This window comes from Dipodomys spectabilis, unplaced genomic scaffold (genome assembly GCF_019054845.1).
Source record: "Dipodomys spectabilis isolate Male_0828 unplaced genomic scaffold, ASM1905484v1 ptg000147l, whole genome shotgun sequence".
Classification (NCBI taxonomy): domain Eukaryota; kingdom Metazoa; phylum Chordata; class Mammalia; order Rodentia; family Heteromyidae; genus Dipodomys; species Dipodomys spectabilis.
Genome location: NW_024870824.1, coordinates 17,346,865 through 17,365,341, shown reverse-complemented (window position 1 = coordinate 17,365,341; position 18,477 = coordinate 17,346,865). Strand labels below are relative to the sequence as shown.

At 49.5% G+C, this 18,477-nt stretch overlaps 1 protein-coding gene across 2 annotated transcripts in view; it reads right to left on the bottom strand.

Annotated features, from left to right (window-relative positions):
* Ndst1 (N-deacetylase and N-sulfotransferase 1) overlaps positions 1-18,477 on the bottom strand; it is a 46,121-nt gene that overhangs the window by 15,514 nt on the left and 12,130 nt on the right. The window contains exons 2-6 of one of the 2 annotated variants that reach the window (XM_042691959.1): positions 15,921-16,819; positions 10,087-10,581; positions 4,392-4,479; positions 2,865-3,019; positions 1,105-1,290 (exon numbers count right to left, since the gene is read on the bottom strand). In XM_042691959.1, the coding sequence (XP_042547893.1) occupies positions 1,105-1,290; positions 2,865-3,019; positions 4,392-4,479; positions 10,087-10,581; positions 15,921-16,433 (1,437 nt within the window). In that variant the 5' untranslated portion in view covers positions 16,434-16,819. Of the gene's footprint in view, positions 1-1,104; positions 1,291-2,860; positions 3,020-4,391; positions 4,480-10,086; positions 10,582-15,920; positions 16,820-18,477 lie in introns of those variants that run through there. The other variant, XM_042691960.1, reaches the window with a different exon arrangement.

Below are 18,477 nucleotides of genomic sequence, written 5' to 3'. Positions count from 1 at the left end.
TATATATGAACTTTTTATTCCTACAGCTGCCCATTTGCACTGATGAAAATACATCCTTCTAATGTCTCAGGCCAGAAACCTTAAGAGTCACTCTTGACTTCTGTCTCCTTCCTAGACCTTACTTCCACCTGGGCAGACGAGGGGCTCCAGCTTCTAACAAGCCCAATTAACAATCATGTCCCCCTCCTGCACTGGGACCCATCTCTCCTCTGGAGGAGGAAGGCAATGGCCTCCTAACTGATTTGCTTGCTTCCACTTTTGTACCCTACACTCTAAACTCCAGGCAACAGGCAGGATGAAGAAATCTTTTTTAAAATGTAAGTCAGACCATGCCCCATTTGAAACCCTCCCACGTTTGCGCAGTAGCTGACGCCCATCAATGACCACCCTTCCATAGCCCTATGCCTTCTGGCCTATCACTGCTCTGACATCCATCATCTCCTCTCACTTCTTCCCCTCCAGACACACTGATCTACTAGCTGGTCCTCTAACACACCCAGCACAAGCCTGCCTCAGGGCCTATGCACTTGCTGCTTTCTCTGTCTTCAATGTTCCTCCACCAGTAGTAGCATGGCTTACCCCAGGAAGACTTTCCCTAACCCTTACTCACAGCCCCTCCCCTACCTCTCTTCTCTGTTTGCCTCTCCCTAGGCACCATCATCATCTGATTAGTATATACATTACACCTCCATAAGCACGTTGTCTCTTGCCACTAGAATTCCAGCCAGGTCTACAAAGCCAGAAACTTGTCTGCTTTGTGCACACTTCTATGTCCCCAATCCCTAGAAAAGAATTTACACGTTGTAAAAGCTCAAGAGAAGTTTTTAAGTGAGGAAATGGGTCTAACAGCTCCATCTCTCATACTCATCAGAACCCCTTTGAAGACTGCTCACTCCTAGATCCTCTGTCACAAAATCTAAGGAGTTCATAGAAGTGGGCGAACTGACGGTGCACCTTCTGCAGGATGGATCTCAGAGGGCCACAGTGGGAGCATAATCTGGCCCGCAGTACCTATGCCAGCTCAGCACAGCCCTGCTTCCCAGGATGGCACCTGCACGTGCCTGCTACCCACCACCCCCTCCTCCTGCTGCCGGGGCCACTTGCCATAATGCCGTTGTGGATGAAGCCACGGCGGTAGCGGGCTGGCTTCAGGTGGGGGTACTCCTCCGTGCTGGTCACGCGGATGCTCCACACCTGCTTCCAGGCCTCATACAGCTGCACATGCACAGGGTACACACCCGAATGGTGGGGCGCCACTGCGTACCCCATGTCTGTGGGAATGCCATGCTCCTAGGAAGAAGACGAGCAGAACAGGATGAAGACAGGGGTCTTTCTCCTGTAGGCCTTATCCTCACTTTGTAGTATGTGAAAGAAAAATCCAAGGCAAATATAGCCAGCCAGTTGGTCTGAGCCCATATGATGAGACCAGGGCCCAGAAAGAAAAGGGAAGTGTCTAGGATGTCGGACTGAGTGATGGGTAGCACTGGGTCTCCCTCTCCCAATTCTCCATGAAGGACACACATCTTCCAGTTCAGAAGACTCACATACCCCAGAGAGCAGGATGGGAGAGGGGGAGAGGGGAGCTTTCCTGCTCCTCTTGCCCTTAATTGTCCAGGAAGCAAGCCCAAGCTGGTCTACCAAGTATCCATCTTTTCTCACCAAGCTTTCCAGATCTTCCATTCAAGTTGGTGGGAGCTTAATCCCAGGAGAGACACAGGCTGGGGTTTAAGTACTTCTGTGACCTTCTTGAATCTCAGTTTCTTTTTTTTTTTTTTTTTTTTTTTGTCGGTCGTGGGGCTTGAACTCTGGGCCTGGGCGCTGTCCCTCAGCTCTTCAGCTCAAGGCGAGCGCTCTACCACTTGAGCTACAGCGCCACTTCCATTGAATCTCAGTTTCTTGTCTATAAAGTTTGACTACTGGGCTGGGAAGGTGACTCAGTGATAGAGCGCTTGCCTTGCATGCATGAGGCCCTGGGTTCGATTCCTCAGCACCACATAAGCAAAAAGAAAAAAGCCGGAAGTGGCACTGTGGCTCAAGTGGTAGAGCGCTAGCCTTGAGCTGAAGAGCTGAGGGACAGTGCCCAGGCCCAGAGTTCAGGACCCATGATCAACCAAAAAAAAAAAAAAAGTTTTGACTATTCTCTTCTCTTATGGCGTGTGTGTGTGTGTGTGTGTGTGTGTGTGTGTGTGTGTGTGTGTGTGTGTGTGTGTGTGTGTGTGTGTGTGTGCATGCTCATGCGCACGCTAGTACTGGGGTTTGAACTCTGGGCCTAGGTGCTGTCCCTTAGTGTTTTTGCTCAAGGCTAATGCTCTAATTGAGCCACATCTCCACTAGGACTTTTTGGTGGTTAACTGGAGAAGAGAGTTTCATGGACTTTCCTGCTCGGGCTGGCTTCAAACATGGATCCTCAGATCTCAACCTCTTGATTAGCTAGGATTATAGGCCTGAACAAGTAGCTTCTCTTGAGGCTTTCAGACTGCTACAAAGGTAGCACTTGCCCCAGGTCCTGGAATGAAGCTGGTATAAAACTCTGTAAAAGTGGGCTGGGAAGTTGGCTCAGTGGTAGAGCGCTTGCCTTGCATGCCTGAAGCCCTGGGTTCGATTCCTCAGCACCACATAAGCAAAAAGAAAAAAGCCGGAAGTGGCGCTGTGGCTCAAGTGGTAGAGCGCTAGCCTTGAGCTGAAGAGCTGAGGGACAGCGCCCAGGCCCAGAGTTCAGGCCCCACGACCGGACCCAAAAAAAATATAAAAAAAAAAAAACTGTAAAAGTATCAGGAGGCTGGAAGTACAGGTCCCCAGCCCAGCCCCGCCCTTCAGCACCCTTCCCCCTCCTCCAGCTCTGCCCTGTAGGGAATCTTACTCACGACAGCGAACTTCTTGTTCAGGGCCATCTGCTCAGCCAGCACAGACTGGTTGTGGAAAAGGTGTGGCTGCATGTGGCTCCACATGTGGGGGAACCACCAGAACTCCTTCACATAGGACAGCAGCAGGTCATCCCCAGCATCCTCCGCATCAGTACCTGCAGCACAAGGACAGCTCTCAGCTCCCACAGTTCAGCCGTGAGGCCTTTAAATGAGCCCCAGTGGAATACACAGCCCCCACAGGAGCAGGGTGGAGGAACACAAAACACAGGTTCTAGTCTAGCCTAGTCTAGTCCTGCTTCACAAGTGTCCATGGCTGACCTTTTTTTCTTTGGGCCTTTTGGGGTTTGGCATCAACAATCCCAATCCCAAGCATTTTCTCTACTGTTCACGTGTCTGGTCTGAACTCATTGCAATGGTCCAAATGGGGTCCTCTGCCTTTTAGCTACCAATCTATGCACAGGATGCTAAACCTCTGTCTCACATGTATTATTACAACCACTTCTGCCAGGCTAAAGGGTAAGAATATTACAAAATGTAGATAAGGCTGGGTGCTGGTGTCTCATGCCCGTAATCCTGTCTACTCAGGAGGTTGATATCTGAGGGTCTTGGTTCAAAACCAGTCTGGGCAGGAAAGTCCACAAGACTCTTATTTCCAATTAACTTCCAGAAAACTGAAAAGTGGAGCTCTGACTCAAACCACCAGAAAACTAGAGCTGTGCCTCAAAAGTGGGTACAGTGGGTACAGTGCTAGCTTTGAGGGGGGAAAAATGGTTCAGGGACAGCACTCAGGCCCTGAGTTCAAGCACTACAGTCAACAACAACGAAAGAAATGCAGATGACCAAGCATGCTCCTATTTGGCTTGGGCTATGTCACACATTCTTTCCCTGCACCTTAACTGCTGACCAAGATGGTTCCACCTAGATTCTAGAGAGGCTGCTCTCTCTTGGTAAGCAGAGAACACAGAGGGGGAAGCAGCCACTGCAGATGGCCAATCCATGGTTGTTTTAACTGCCCAGTCCCAGAAGGCAACACAGGAGGAGCTTGAAAGAGCCCCAGAGAAAAAGATAGGTGTGAGCCAGCCCCTCTGCCTCCAAACTAAAGTCAAGACATGGTTCCTGCCAGTGCTGAGGTGGCTACAACTACAAGGTACTTCATTTTCTATGCCACATACTTCTGTAATGTTCTCAGAACTCAGCTGTTTCCTTTATACACACAAAAACAAATCAATATAAGTATTTAAGTGGTGGGAAGATGAGAGAGCGAGAGATCAAGAGAGACCCCACCAAGGACAGCCTGAAAAGCCAGGAAGGGTGCATGGGAACCACTATAGCTGTTTTATTGAGCCCTAAATGCCCTCTGCCTGGGCCTGGGCCTACTCTTGTGGTCTATTGGCTTTGGGGGCCCAGAAGGGTCAGATTTACTCCAGTGTGGCCAGCAAGCCTATCTGGTGACCTGTGACAAGGCTTCAAGAGGTAGACATGGAGAAGGCCCCAGAAGATACTAGTAAGCAGGAGCAAGTTACGTACCTGTGTGGAAGAATTTCCCTGAGTAGCCCAGGTTGAAGGTGAAGTTTGGGATATGTGTGCGTAGTTCATTCTGTGTATCAAACAGGGCCTAGGAAACAGAGAAGAAGGGAAGAGGTGAGGGGAAGTCAGAAACCCCTACACCTTCCATGAGCTCTGCTCCAGCAGGACCAGCCACAAAGCTCACAGGCCTAGTAAGAAAATAGAAATGAGGCCCTTGTTTGAAGGATTATGAAGAATGTTGCACAGGCAACACACACGGGAATCATAGGGTGCTGTAGGAGCCTTTAAATTACCCTGATCCCATCACTAGACTTGTGTATATGTATGCAATATCACCCTTGTACCGAAAATAAAAAATAAAACAACTCAAATTGTAGAGACTAGCAACATGGAGTATTCAGCCATGTATAAGTCCTGTCCATGCAGAGGGCTGGGTGTGTTGTCACAGGTGCACCCCACAAAGCCAGCCAAGACTAGTCTTCAACACTAGGCCAGATTCCTGCCTGGCTCTACCGAATCTTAACAAGACTCAGGACTTCTCTGCACCTTGATTTCTTCAGCTGTGAGAGGAGACAATAGTATCTCCCTCCCTCATGTGACTCTTGGGAGAATGAAGTGAAGCACAGCCTCTGAAAGTACCTGATACATGGTAAGTGAGGAAAGCTGGTGGCTACTGCCAGTCCTTACATGTGGTCACTGCCACCATCTGTGGTCAGAGCCCATATGCCTTTGTGCAAAGGGTTTCTGTGCCCAGTGCAATACAAGGCTGACATCAGGACCCTGAGCTTTCCAAGGATGGACTGCATGCCTGGGCTGTAATGTCCCATGCACAGCACGCATGATACTTGCAGCAAGTTGGTGAAGGGAAATGCGTGCAGCTGAACTCCAGGGGGAGGACTGCATGGTTGTCAGGTTGCTAGGAATCCTTAAGGAGGCTGCTTTCAAACATGTTACCAACTACAAATCCTGGCCCTCCCTAAGGGATACTGTCACCACCTGCATCTGACCAAGGCCAAGCACTGATTACTAGATATGCCTGCTCCAAATAACTTGGCCTTGGGCAAGTTATTTCACCTCTCTGAGCCTCAGTGTGCTCCTCTGTAACATATCAGTCCCTTCACCAGGCTGCTTTGAGAACCAAATGAGATAACACACCAGAGAAGGCTGAGCAGAGCCTGGCACTCATCATGCCCTGAAATGTGCAGCTTCTATGGGTTCTATACACTTTGTGCCACAAGCCAGCACTGTACACACTAGTGAGGAGACATTCACAGTTCTAAGGAAGAACACAGTTGTCAACTGTGTTTGGAACCAAAGCAGAATACATGCTGCCCCTTCCTACTCCTGAGCTCGTGAGCATGTAGACCTGCTGCAGAAGTGCTTTGCTATCTGCATTTTGCTAAGTGCCCCCTTCCTACTCCTGAGCTCGTGAGCATGTAGACCTGCTGCAGAAGTGCTTTGATATCTGCATTTTGCTAAGTGCCCAGAAGAGGGCGCTTCAATTTGTGTGCTACTGCAGACCTGTCTCGTCTCCTACATGCTGTCATGTCTCTCACTTTAGCAATAGGGAAAGGAGCTGGGAAAAAGCTTTGGGAGCCTGGGGAAGGAGGGCCATGAGTTAAAGGCCAGCCTGAACTACATGTTAAGAGCCTGTCTCAAAATAAGTAAGCAGAAAAAAAAAAAGAAAAGAAAAGAAAATGGGCCCCTGTTGGTGCCGAGTTTAACCACCCTGTAATCTCCAGAATAGCCCCTCTGGGGGCTTCTTGCCCCTTGTTGAGTGGTATCACACTGGGCCTATTGTGGGAGGGAAGGAAGAAGGGAGGGAGGGAAGGAGGGAGGGGTGCTCCCTATAGGCAAGGCTTTGCCAGCTGCTGTCATGGCAGCTCTTTTGTCCCCTTTTTTGGCTGCTGTGACCTGTGCCTCAAAGATAGCAAAGACTGCTGTTCCTCCTGGCCACAGACACAACCACACACGCTCCCAGCACAGTGAAGGGGTTTCTTGAACTGTAGCCCTGCACAGAACAGAGGCTGCTCTTTCTGGCAGCACTGACCTGAGCTTCTCAAGAGTTAATTGACTTGCTGTATATTCTGTACATTGTATGTTGTATAGTATGTAATGTTGTATATTATGTAAATATTCAACTATGTCACTCGAGGGTAGGGGTGAGGGGCAGAATGATGGGTGACATTGATCAAGGTGCTTTGTAATCACAACCTGACAAATGGAATTGGAACGTCTTTGTATAGCTACTTAATTTTTTTTTAAAGAGTTCATTGGTTTATGTAAACAAGGAAAGAAGGAAGACATGAAGGTCCATCAAAGGTTCCCTAGAAAAAGAAGCGCAAGCCAGGAAAGCAGGGCACTAGTCTGGGCTCTGCCTGAGATCCTAGCTACTTGGGATGACACCATCCAAGGGTGATAATTTGAAGCCAGTATGGGCAGACCAATCTACAAGACTTATCTCCAATTTACCATCAAAATCCTTTAATACTTAAGTAATGTATATAAGCTAACATATGTATATGTAAATGTATATAAGCTAATTAAAAAAGACAAAAGATAATAAAAGTGACAAAAGAAAAAAAATGGGAAAAATAAGAAGCCAAAATGGGCAACAGAAATGTAGTGAGCTCAGCAGCTACAATACACACTGCCTGGGAGACTCAACCTGGACTGCAGTCTCCCAGTGAATTGCCCTGGCCCTGGGTCCAAGCAGGAGAGAACCAGATTAGGACTGGAAGAGCATCCTATAGAGGAAATGGGGTAGTCTGCTTTGTCAGAAGTCAGTGGTGGCATCAAGAGAAGATGTTCAGATGGAAGGCTCAACTATAATAAACCTGTAAATTTTCCTTCTGCAAGAGCCCTTGAGGAAACAAAATGTCAGGAAGAAACACAATGCAAAAGGGTAGATCAAAGCCACTGGCCTAACCGGCTTCAGCAGCCTGGAGAGCTGGGGGTAGGGCTAGGGCTGGAGAAAGGAAATGGGTATAGGAGGTGGCAGCTGTGTGTGGGACAGCAGGGAGGGGGCGCGGGGGGGGGGGGGGGTGACCTTCCCTCACACCAGCTGGCCAGGCAGCTCGGTGAAGTGAAACCTAGGTGCAGTCAACAACAGTGTAGTTTCCAGCAGAGGCTCAGTGATGGGAAGTGACTTGCCCAAGTTGCGTATCAGGGCGACCATGGGACTTGACTTGACCAAATGAGGTCCTAGCCTGTCACAGAGTGCCAGCTCCCCTACCACTTCCACTCTGCCCCTTTCATCTGGGGTATAAAGAGATGCAGAGAGTCCCATCTGATCATGACAGGACCCCTTTTTTTCAGACCTCAGGTCAACCCCACCAGGAGACTTCAAGTGCATGAACAGCACAGCACAGCAAGTCCACACTGCTCAGGGAGGGAGGTATTCCTCTCATGAGTCCATTTAAAGCCTCCTGAAGCATGGAAGAGAGGTTTTGGTTTGGTGCTAATATGTTTCTAACACTTGCTAATCTCCTGTAAGGAGGACACCCGGTCAGCAGACAGCAGTGTCTCAGAATTTAATCCCTTGTTTTGTTTCCATTGGATTTATTGTTAGGGCTGACCCCTGGCTGAGCAACCCACGCGGATACCCACTTACACTACCATGCACCACTTACACTTGCAAATAACTTTCCGTAAAATGCTGAGTAGATGAAAACTGAATTTTAAACACTGCTTGATAGCCTTACTCTGAAGCTTTCCCTTTCACGTGGACAGTTCACGTGTGAGGAAAATTTTGTGCTTTGCACAGTGCTCTTATGTACGGTTCTGTTGATAAATACTTTTTGAATTCAACATATGCATTGTACTACCTATATATACCGCAGTCAAAATACATTGCCTGTGTGATTCAGGCCACAGGTGATGAAATAATCCCAGTTATGTGAGAGGTAGAAAGCTACAGGTAGGAGGATACTGCTCTATGGGCTCCAGGCAACCTATGTAAAATAGAACTAATGGGGGGAAAGGGGAGGGGCCTGGGAGTATAGTTCAAGTGGTAGAAGGCCTGACTAGCTAGTTTGAGTCACTCAACTCAAACAAACATTTCATAGGAGCTCTGGCTCTCGCTAGCCAGCTATTGGTGGTTCTGGGTATGAAGTCAGGGCCTTGCCTTCTGGGCAGGTGGTTCTATCCTTGAGCTATGTTCCAGGCTTGGAGCTCTGATATTTACTCAAACCTTTCATGCATAAGCCAGGCACCAGTGGCTCACTCCTGTAATCCTTCCTAATCAGGAGGCTGAGATCATGGTTCAAAGTTAGCCCAGGGAAGAAAAATCTGTGAAACTATTATCTCCAATTAACCACCAAAACGCTAGAAGTGAAGCTGTGCCTTAAGTGGTAGGGCACTAGCCTTGAGAAAAATAGCTCAGGACCAGCACCCATATTAAAACCTTTTGAATGAGAAAGAAGAAATATCTTATACTAAGCAAAAGAAAAGAAGTGTACATATCACCCTATTTGGAAGAAAGAGTTGTATTGTCAAAGTTTGAGAGGTTCACAAGCTTTATATAGTGTGATAATGACAATTCACCTTGTAAAAGTTAAAATGTGTTTGTGACTTTAGCTAAGTATCACTATCCTACAATATTGTGAAGTTTATATAATCACTTAATCTCAATTAAAAAATTAAAAAAACACCTTTTATGTGTGATATTGGTGTTTGAAATCCGGCCTTAAGCGTGCTTGGCAAGCACTCCACCACATGCCACTTAAGGGCCACACTTCCAGCCTTTGTCCAAGTTAGGTTCTTGCTTTTTTGTATAGAACCAGCATAAGATTTGGATTCTCCTATCTCTACCACCTGAGCGGCTAGGATTACAGGGATGAGTCACTGCACCCAGCTGACAAACATTTTTAAGAGTTAAACCAAGCATAGTGGCACATACCTATCATCCAAGCTATGGAGAAAACATATTGTGACTCAGGCCTGCCCTGGACAAAAAAAAAAAACAAAGACAAACCAACCCCTATTTGAAGAATAAGAAAAGCAGAAAGGGCTGGGGATATGGTTCAAGTGGTAGAGTGCCTGTCTGGCAAGCCAGAGGCCCTAAGTTCAAACTCTAGCCCACTCTCCCTCCCATCCCTGCAAAAAAAAAAGAGCAGATAAATGGCAGTTTGGGTGACCGGGTCTCTTCTTCTGTAGATAAACACCTGAACTCCATAGCCTAGATGCAAAATTCCTCTAATTTTTTCCACAAAGATTTTAATGGCACTTGTTTCTACTAAGACAATAATAATAATAATGGGGGGGGGGGGGGTTGTAGGCTTTTTTTTTCTTGACAGTACTAGGACTTTACTAGACTTTGCACTTGCTAAGCAAGTGATTCTACCAGCCCCTTGTTACACTGCTTATTTTTATAACCATGTTTAACAGTATAACAGTGTAACTTTATGCCCAGCCAGTATGGGCTGCAATCCTCCTAATTGTACTGTGTTGCTGAGATGTCAGGCACATCTCCGTACCTCATAGCTTTCCTCACAGCTTTGGCACACCCAACCATTGGTCAAGATAGAATCATGTGAACTTTTCATTTTGCCCAGGTTGGAACCACAAATTCCCACTTCCCAAGCAGCCAGCAGTTCAGGCTTAATCCACTGTGCCTGGCAACGGGGCTTCACCAACAAGTAGCACAGGGGCCGGGCAGACCAGGGAGCATCATGGTGAAAATGTGAAGTCTTACCTTTACATCCTCCACCTTCATGCGCGTGCCCTCTTTGCCCACAAAGATATCATCGATGTCCACCAGGATGTAGCGGTCCAAAGGCAGCGACAGGCGCTTGCCTGTGAGGAAGGCCACAGCATCCACGAAGACTAGCTTGTGCAGCCAGAAATTGAGGTTGTTGCCAAACAGCACCCGCTGGATGCCATCATGGAGGCCCAGGTCCTGGACCACAGTGGCGTGCAGAGCGGCATGCAGGCTGGCGTCAGCACCCAGGTGGGGGATGGACTCCGAGGAGCGCGTCTTGGCCAGCAACACCGGTTCGTACGTGGAGTGGTTTGACTGGAACACGGTCCAGTCCTCCCCAGGCAACACACCCTTCTCCACCTCGCTGGGCCGCGTCACGTACAGTAGCGGGGACTTGGGGTTGATGCTGCAGTCCTTCAGGCCCAGGTTGGAGTGCAGGAAGAGGGGGAAGCCTTTGAGCTGTGCACTCAGCAGGCTGTTCTCGTTGGCCTGCAGCCAGGGTGGGGAGGAAGGGAATACAGCTGTCAGGTCCAGAACTCTGTGCCAGCAGAGCTGACCACAGCCCAGCCCATTCCCCCATCCCCGCCAGAGTGAAGGTGTACAACTCAAAGACAGCCTGCACACAGCAGTGCTGCCCAGCCTCCCAGTAGACCTGCAATGCCATGCTGTCAACCCCATTCCACAGGTGATGAGGTGGGGCCCAGAGAGGCTAAGTCACACACACAGCAAAGTCTAGCAGGTGACACATTGGTAGTAGAGACTACCAGGCATCCTGGCCTCAGGCAGGCTGTATCCCCTCTCCAGCGTCAGTTTCCTCTGCCATGAAGTATGGCTAGTGGACGGGGATGTGGCTCAGTGGTAGAGTGCTTGCCTAGCATTCACAAAGCCCTGGGTTCGATTCTTCAGTACCACATACCAGAAGAAGCTGGAAGTGGGTGCTGTGGCTCTAGTAGAGCGCAAGCCTTGAGCACAGAAAGGCTCAGGGACAGTGCCCAGGCCCTGAGTTTAAGCCCCACGACCAGCAAAAAAAAAAAAAGTATGGCTAGTAATAGCGGCTACCTTAGAATGGAGGGAGGAGGATGGATGTTGGCACTGACAAGGTGCTGAGCACAGGGCCTGTGGCCTGAGCACACTCAGTGTTCACATCCACCTTGGCACAGGAGAGGAAACTGAGGCTTGGAGCAGAAGCTGCTCTACATACACAGTGACCCACTATCTGGAGCCAGGCTCAGCAACCAAGAGTTTCTGAACATGCTTTGGCCACGCAGTCCCTTCTTCAGGAAGAATCTGAGATTAGTGCCAATGCAGAAGACCAAAGAAGACATGACCTCTGGGGTAAAAGAGCTCTTCCCACAGCACCCTCCCCCCAGGTCCCCTTGCACCCTCACAGGTGTGACTCCCATGTCCACCCGTCCCTCCTGGCAGTCATGAGGCTGGTCTCTGACTAGTTCCCTGTGCGTCTCTATAGACCTCCAGCTTACCATCATCTCCTCCTGGTAGCCTTGAGCTCCTGCTTCTTCACGCCCTCCTAGCCACCTGACTCTGAATAAGGTACAACTGGTCCTTGTTCCTATGACAGTTCCATTCTTCCTGTGCTGGAAAGCACCTCAGCTTTCCAAGCCCAATGCATTTGCCTTCTCCTCTACAGACAAGTAAAGGAGGGGTGCACAAACTCAAATCTTCATGCATCCCACTGTACTCTGCCTGGGGACCACATGGAAACCTCAACTACAGTGGTTCTCATCACAGCTACTGCCTATCTATTCACGGTCTCTCTCCCTGAGGACAAGGGCTACCCACTTCCCTGCTCTGGCTCCCTGAGCTCCAGTGGGATAAATATGTGCTTTAAAAAAAAAAAAGAATGAAAAAGGGAACAGACAGCTGCTTGTACCTGGCACATGACCACTGTTTATTACAGTTTCGTTTGTTCATTCCACAATCCTTCATGTGTTTTGTGCTGTCTGAGTATGGAACGAGATACAGTGAGGAAGCAGTGTTTATAGTATTAAGTGCAGTGTACACATTGAGAAAAACAGACATGACCTCTGCCCTCATGAACTGTAAACACTGAGCAAGGGGGGAAAATATCCACTAGAACCCAGGAATAAACAGCAAAGTCCATAGTGCACATGATAGCAGAGAGGTTTGCAGCTGTAGCTATGCAGGTGCCTGGTAGTCCGCTGGATCTGGAGGCTCCTAGAAAAAGGGGACTTTGAACGAACACTTGAAGGATGAGTAATCTGCTGAGGTTCAGGCAGGAGTCAAGTCTAAGAACAGTAAGTGCAAAAGGCCTAAGGTAAGAAAAGGAAGAGCAGGAAGACCAAGAGGCCAGCAGAGAGACCAAGAAGGGAAAGAGATGAGACCAGCAGGATCCAAACCTGAAGGGCGAAAGTGCTCAGGCAGGGATGGCAGGTTACCATTTGCATCTTGGATGGATCTGTGCAATGCCACGTGCAGAGTAAGTTAAGTGGATGGGGTAAAGTAAAAGTGGACAGAGGGCATGGGTACAATGGGTTTAGAGAGCAAGGTAGGGTTGTGTCCAGGGTTTTATGGCAGATAGCTAGTAGTGAGCGGGGGTAGGGTCTCAGTTAAGACAGGACAGAGCTGTGCCAGCCCAGAACTAAGTGTTTTGCTAGTCCCCTCCACAGATGGCCTCTCTTCTTATCTCTACAAAGGCTGCAGAAGGTCTGACCTTGTGAACTGTAGTAAGAAGAAAAACTGAATTCTCTAAAGGCCAGGCAGCAACTCCTTCCATCTGTTTCAACACTGGGCTTAGCCCCACCTCAGAGGTGCTGTACCCCAGCTCCAGGCTCCTTACCACCTCAAATCAGGGTAGGGCCTGCCTGGTGTGTGTGAGGCCTGCCTGGGTGTGTGTATGTGTGTGTGTGTGTGGCCTGCCTGTGTGTGTGTGCGCACGTGTGCGTGTGTGTGTGTCTGGGCCACGTCAGGCCTGGGAAGACAAGACACTGGACTGTGAGAGCTGAAGGATCACATTTCATTGTCCTGACCCCGGCTGACTGCCAGGTGCTGGCAGCTCATACACCAAGGAAGAGAAACACCAAGCTGCTGACAGCTACCCAGTCAACAATAAAAGATGCCAGCCAGGAAAGGAAAGGGGAGCCTGGACACCACGAAGGCCAGCCCTACAGCAGGCCTCAGCCTGGACTGGGAATCCCTCTCACTACTCGGTGCAGAGGACCTGCACAAGAGACACTGACTCTTCCAAAGGGGCCACTCCAGCAGAAGAAGGAAGCCTGCACCAGGAATGGGAGACATAATCGTTAACTGGCTGGGTGTCCTGGGAAACCCACATCCCCATTCTGGGCCTCAGCTCCTCCACCGAACAGATCTCTCTTACAGTCTCCTGTGGTCAGATCAGAAGCAACAAGCTTGGTGGGCAAATCTTGGCTTACAAGCTATGTCACTCTGGTAAAGCCATTTCATTTTTTAGCTGCAGGTCCTGACCTGAAAATAAAGTACCTACATCATAGACAACTGCAGAAACTTAGCACTATTAACACACAAAAAGCAACACTGGGGTCTACCACATCCTCAGTGTTCCATGAAAGATGTCAGGAGGCCTTTGCCACCCAACCTCTGCCATAGTGTATTCAGATCTAGGGCACCTAGAGTTGTAAGGCTGAGGCAATCTGCTTCTAATATTGAACCCACGGTCTGGAGTTTCAAGCAGCTGTTTTCACAATGCCCTGAAGTATTTGACCTGATGCCCACCTTGCAGAAAGAGTGGAGATGCACCTTGACCACCAGAGGGCTCCCATTTGAACAGAAAATTCCAGACCTCTGATCAAAACCAAGGTGAGTAGGTCTGATTCAACAGGGTAGGAAGAGACCACAAAAAGACTCTGAGTATGTCTGCCCTTCATGAGCAAGGACTTGGGGCTGACTAGAGTCCCTGCTCTGTTGTACAAACTGTGCCCAATACTCTTCACCCACTGCCTAGTCCCAGAAACTGTGGGTATCCATCAGAGGCACATGTGGCCTGCTGCAAACTTTTACTAAGTAATGGGCAGGGCAGCTCTGGGACTCATCACACATTGGTTAACACAAAGGCCTCTTAGAACCGAACTACTTAGGTTCAGATCAGAGATAACACTTTGTAGAAGTGTGGATTTGACCCCATTTCTTAACCTCCCTCTGCCTCAGTTTCTTTCTCTCTTAAATGAGGAAGCCATCTACCTGTCTTGGAGGATGATTATTAGTATGAAGTGAATTAATTTGCACAAAGCATGTAGGCAGTGCATGGCACTGATAGAGCTCTCAATAAATGTCAGCCATTGGGTTGATTTCCAGGCCTGGAGGTCTAAATCAACGTTAATGAAGTTCATGGCAGGAAAGGATAGAGAGACCAGGAAAGAGACACATACACACACCTGTGTGTACCTCTGTGAAGCATTAACTAGGCTAGCATTCCCCAAAGCATGCCCTGTGAAAGAGATCAAGCCAGCAGGGGAGTAGATTTTGCTTGCTAGGCTACTCTACTGCAGGACTTGTAAGGGCTCACAATGCATGCTGCATTCAGATGTGAAATACTCTGCAGGAAACCCTCAAGAGGCCAGCCACACCCAGCACCAAACATAGGGCCCAAGGCAAAATGCACAGGATTACTTGGGAAACGTGGGCAGTCACTTCCAACTTTCTCCTACAAACTAAGCAAGGGTCTGCCCTAGGACCTGTGCACTGAGCCAGGCCACTCCTTTAAGCCACCTTATCACTTTATCCTTGGCTATCAAGAGTAATGTGAGGGCTGGGAAGGTGGCTCAGTGGTAGAGCGCTTGCCTTGCATGCCTGAAGCCCTGGGTTCGATTCCTCAGCACCACATAAATAAGAAGAAAAAAGCCGGAAGTGGCGCTGTGGCTCAAGTGGTAGAGCACTAGCCTTGAGCTGAAGAGCCGAGGGACAGCGTTCAGGCCCACGACCAGACCCAAAAAAAAAAAAAAAAAAAGGAATGTGAGCCTCCTTCACTTACACCTCTTTGCTAGTCCCTTGGTCTGCCTCCTTTTGCATGGATCACCACCTGTCACACTCTATGATTTAACTATTCTGTGCCCATCACCCATCCCACTCTCATGATGCTCCAGTACCTATACCACAAGGCTCAGAGCAGTATAAGTGCTCAAAAGATATATGCCAAATGATGGAGCAAGTATGCCCAAAGCACCCAACCAGAGTCAGTCCCAGCTCATGTCCCCTCTCATATCATATGACCACAGCCTCAGGATCCCCCACCATTCACAGCTCTTGTCTTTGCCTCCCAAAGGAGAGCTTCTCATGACTCCCTTTCTACAAGGACCTCAGTCCCAAGGATGGTTCTCAGAGTCCACAGAACTCAGAGTAACTCCTTGCCTGCACTCTACAATTCTGCCTCCTTTCTCCCAATACAAAATGGCTGTGGTGTGGGAGGTGCACAAACACCACACCCTACTTAGCCTGGTGATCCCACCTATAAGCTCAGATAAGTAACTGAACCCTAAGCCTTTGATTGCTTGTCTGTAAAATGCACGCCCTTCCTCTGGGAAGACTGCCATGGCGGGTTTCAGGGCCCTAGTAGGGCATGCTCTGACTCACCTTGCACAACCTCCTCCAAACAGCGTGCGTTGTGTGCTGCACCCCAGGTATGACAGGCCGTAAAGCCCTGATCCTTGTACAGCACTCACTAGGCACCAGGCACTCACCTACTTAGCCTTCATGAAGGGCCTAGGAGGTAAGTGCTCGAATGTGCCAATTTCCCAGATAAGCAAAGCCAGGCACTCGACTAGCAGGTGTGGGGATGGGGCTCAGGATCACCCAGGAACCCTGTTCCTGCATACCTTGAAGAAGCCGATGATGCCCACGCCATAGGCCACACAGTACTTGTCCAGCAGCTCCCGGTTCCAGGCATCCAAGTTGACGTACTTGAGGATGTTCTCGTAGATGATGAGGGCAAAGCGGCCGCGGCCCTTGTCGGTGAGTGTGGGCATGTCTCCCTTGCCAGGCGCAATCTCTGTGCGGTACTTGAAGCGGCTAGACTCCAGGATGGCCACCACCTCCTGACCCAGCTGTGAGTACAGGCTCTCCACAAACACCAGCACCAGTGGGTCCGTGCGGGAAGGGGTGATGGCCTGTATGGGCTTGAGTGGCAGCAGGCGGCTGGGGGCCACAGGCGGTGGGTCCCCACAGTCAGACTCCAGGGCATCAGCCGAGGGCTCGAGGCCCCGCTTCCAGCCATACAGGTAGTAGGCTGAGACGAAGACGCTGAACAGGCAGAAGATGAACAGCAGGAAAAAGACAGCCTGTGGGGACAGGTGTCGACAGAGCCTCCGGAGGCATGCCACAGCAGGCATTCTGGTCCTAAAGGCCTCGACCACTGGAGGCCCAGCCTGCCTGGTCACCCCAAGGCCCCACACAGGAGACACAAGAATAATCCACCAACCAAGAAATTCACAGAGACTTAGGAAGAGAGGTCCTCAGTGGGCAGCAGAGTGGAGGGCTGGAGCCCCTGGCCCTTTCTCCCAGCCAGGGGCACAGTCCGCAGGCTGGTCTCGCTCCTTCCTTCCTCTGTGCCCCTTTATGTCACCATGGCAAACCCTCACGTGGTCCTGCACAGAGCAAAAGTGCCCCAGGGTGTCAGGGCCTCCTGAGGGTGCTGGACACCAGGCCAAAGTTCGCTGGGCAGGCCTGGGGGTGCCACATGCCGCTCACCCAGTGGGGCCCACAGGGTTGCTTAAGGCTGTGGAGAAAACAGGAGAGTCAGAATGGGGGCACAAAGGGGCCTACTGATTACAGACACTCAAGTCCTGACTAGGTGAATGCATGTTCAAGCACTACTGCTAGGTCCACTGACATGACTGGAGGCAACCAAGCTTTTTAATGCCCAAGTCTCGTTTCCCCTATGTGAAATGATGCAGATAATAAATAGAACTCGTCTCACAGCGGGTTGGAAGGTTAAGTCCAACAACGTACAAAAAAAAACACTTAAAGCAGCACTTAACATATTATATCTAAATACATAGCTGTTATTTGCCAGAAGCTGGGCGCTGGTGGCTCACACCTGTAAAGCTAGCTATTCAGGTGGCTGAGATCTGAGGATCACAGTTCAGAGCCAGCCTGAGCAGGAAAGGCTGTGAAACTCTTATCTCCAATAAACCACTCAAAAAACTGGAAGTGGCGTGATGGCTCAAGTGGTAGAGCACTAGCCTTGAGCTGAAGAGCTGACAGATAGCACCCAGGCCTAGAGTTCAAGCCCCATGACTAACAAAAATGAAAAAAGGAGAAAAAAAAAAGAAAAAAATCCAGAAACAAGAAGGACAAAGTGAAACACTAAACAATTCTAACACCTATGAGTAGGAGGCAGAATTCTAAATCTGAACCAAAAACCACTTCTGCTTTTCTCCTCCCTCTTCTGCTTTTCTTTCTCCTCCTCTCCTCTGCCCTTCTCTCCCCTCTCCTTCTCCATCTTTCCTTCCCCTCTTCTACTCTTCCCCTTTCCCTCCAAGTTTCTCTCTCTGGATGACCCATCCACCCCATCCAACAGATGAAAAGTCTGAGTCTCCAACAGAAGCAGCCACAGCAGGGCTTAACCTCAGGGCTGTGGGAGAAAGTCCAAGTGTGTCACTGTACATCCGTGAGCTCCATCAGAAGGTTACCACCCCTCCTCCATGGTTGGGATCAAGGCTGATCAAGTAAATGTGTCTAAGGGATCAGCACAAGAAATTCTCAGAAACTGCAGCTATCACCAACTACTCCAAATGCAACCCATGCATTGCCGTTCCTTGGGCACATGAATGCAGGTGCACATGGCAGCCTGGACACTGGGTGACCAGAACCTCTGCCTGAGTACCCCAGACTGCCAAGGGACAGCACACCTGGCCTGTGTCCACTCAGCATCCAGACTAAGCTGCAGTTTCACCCTCAGCCTGAGGACTATCATGCCCCGCCATGACCAGAAAGAGCTCACAGTGACTCACATATAAGGGGCCTTGAGCCACACTGTGGCTCAAGTGGTAGAGTGCTAGCCTTGAGCAAAAGGAACTCAGGGAGAGTACCCAGGCCCATAGTTCAAGCCCCAGGATCAGCAAAAAACAAAAACTAAAAAACAAAAACCACACATACACACAAACACATATACACACAAACAAGGGCCACAAAAACCACACGTACACACAAACCACACATACACACATACATAAAAACCACACATACATACTAACCACATATACATACAAACAAGGACTCTTTCCCCAGAGCAGCCCCTGACACAGCCTTCTAGTCCCCTAAATAAGAGTCAAAGACACAGGGAGAAATCTCCCAGCAATCATTGTGGATTCCCACCAGCCACAGCCACAGACCCAGCTGCTGAGGGCTGGCCCCAGAGCCAAATGCCCAAAT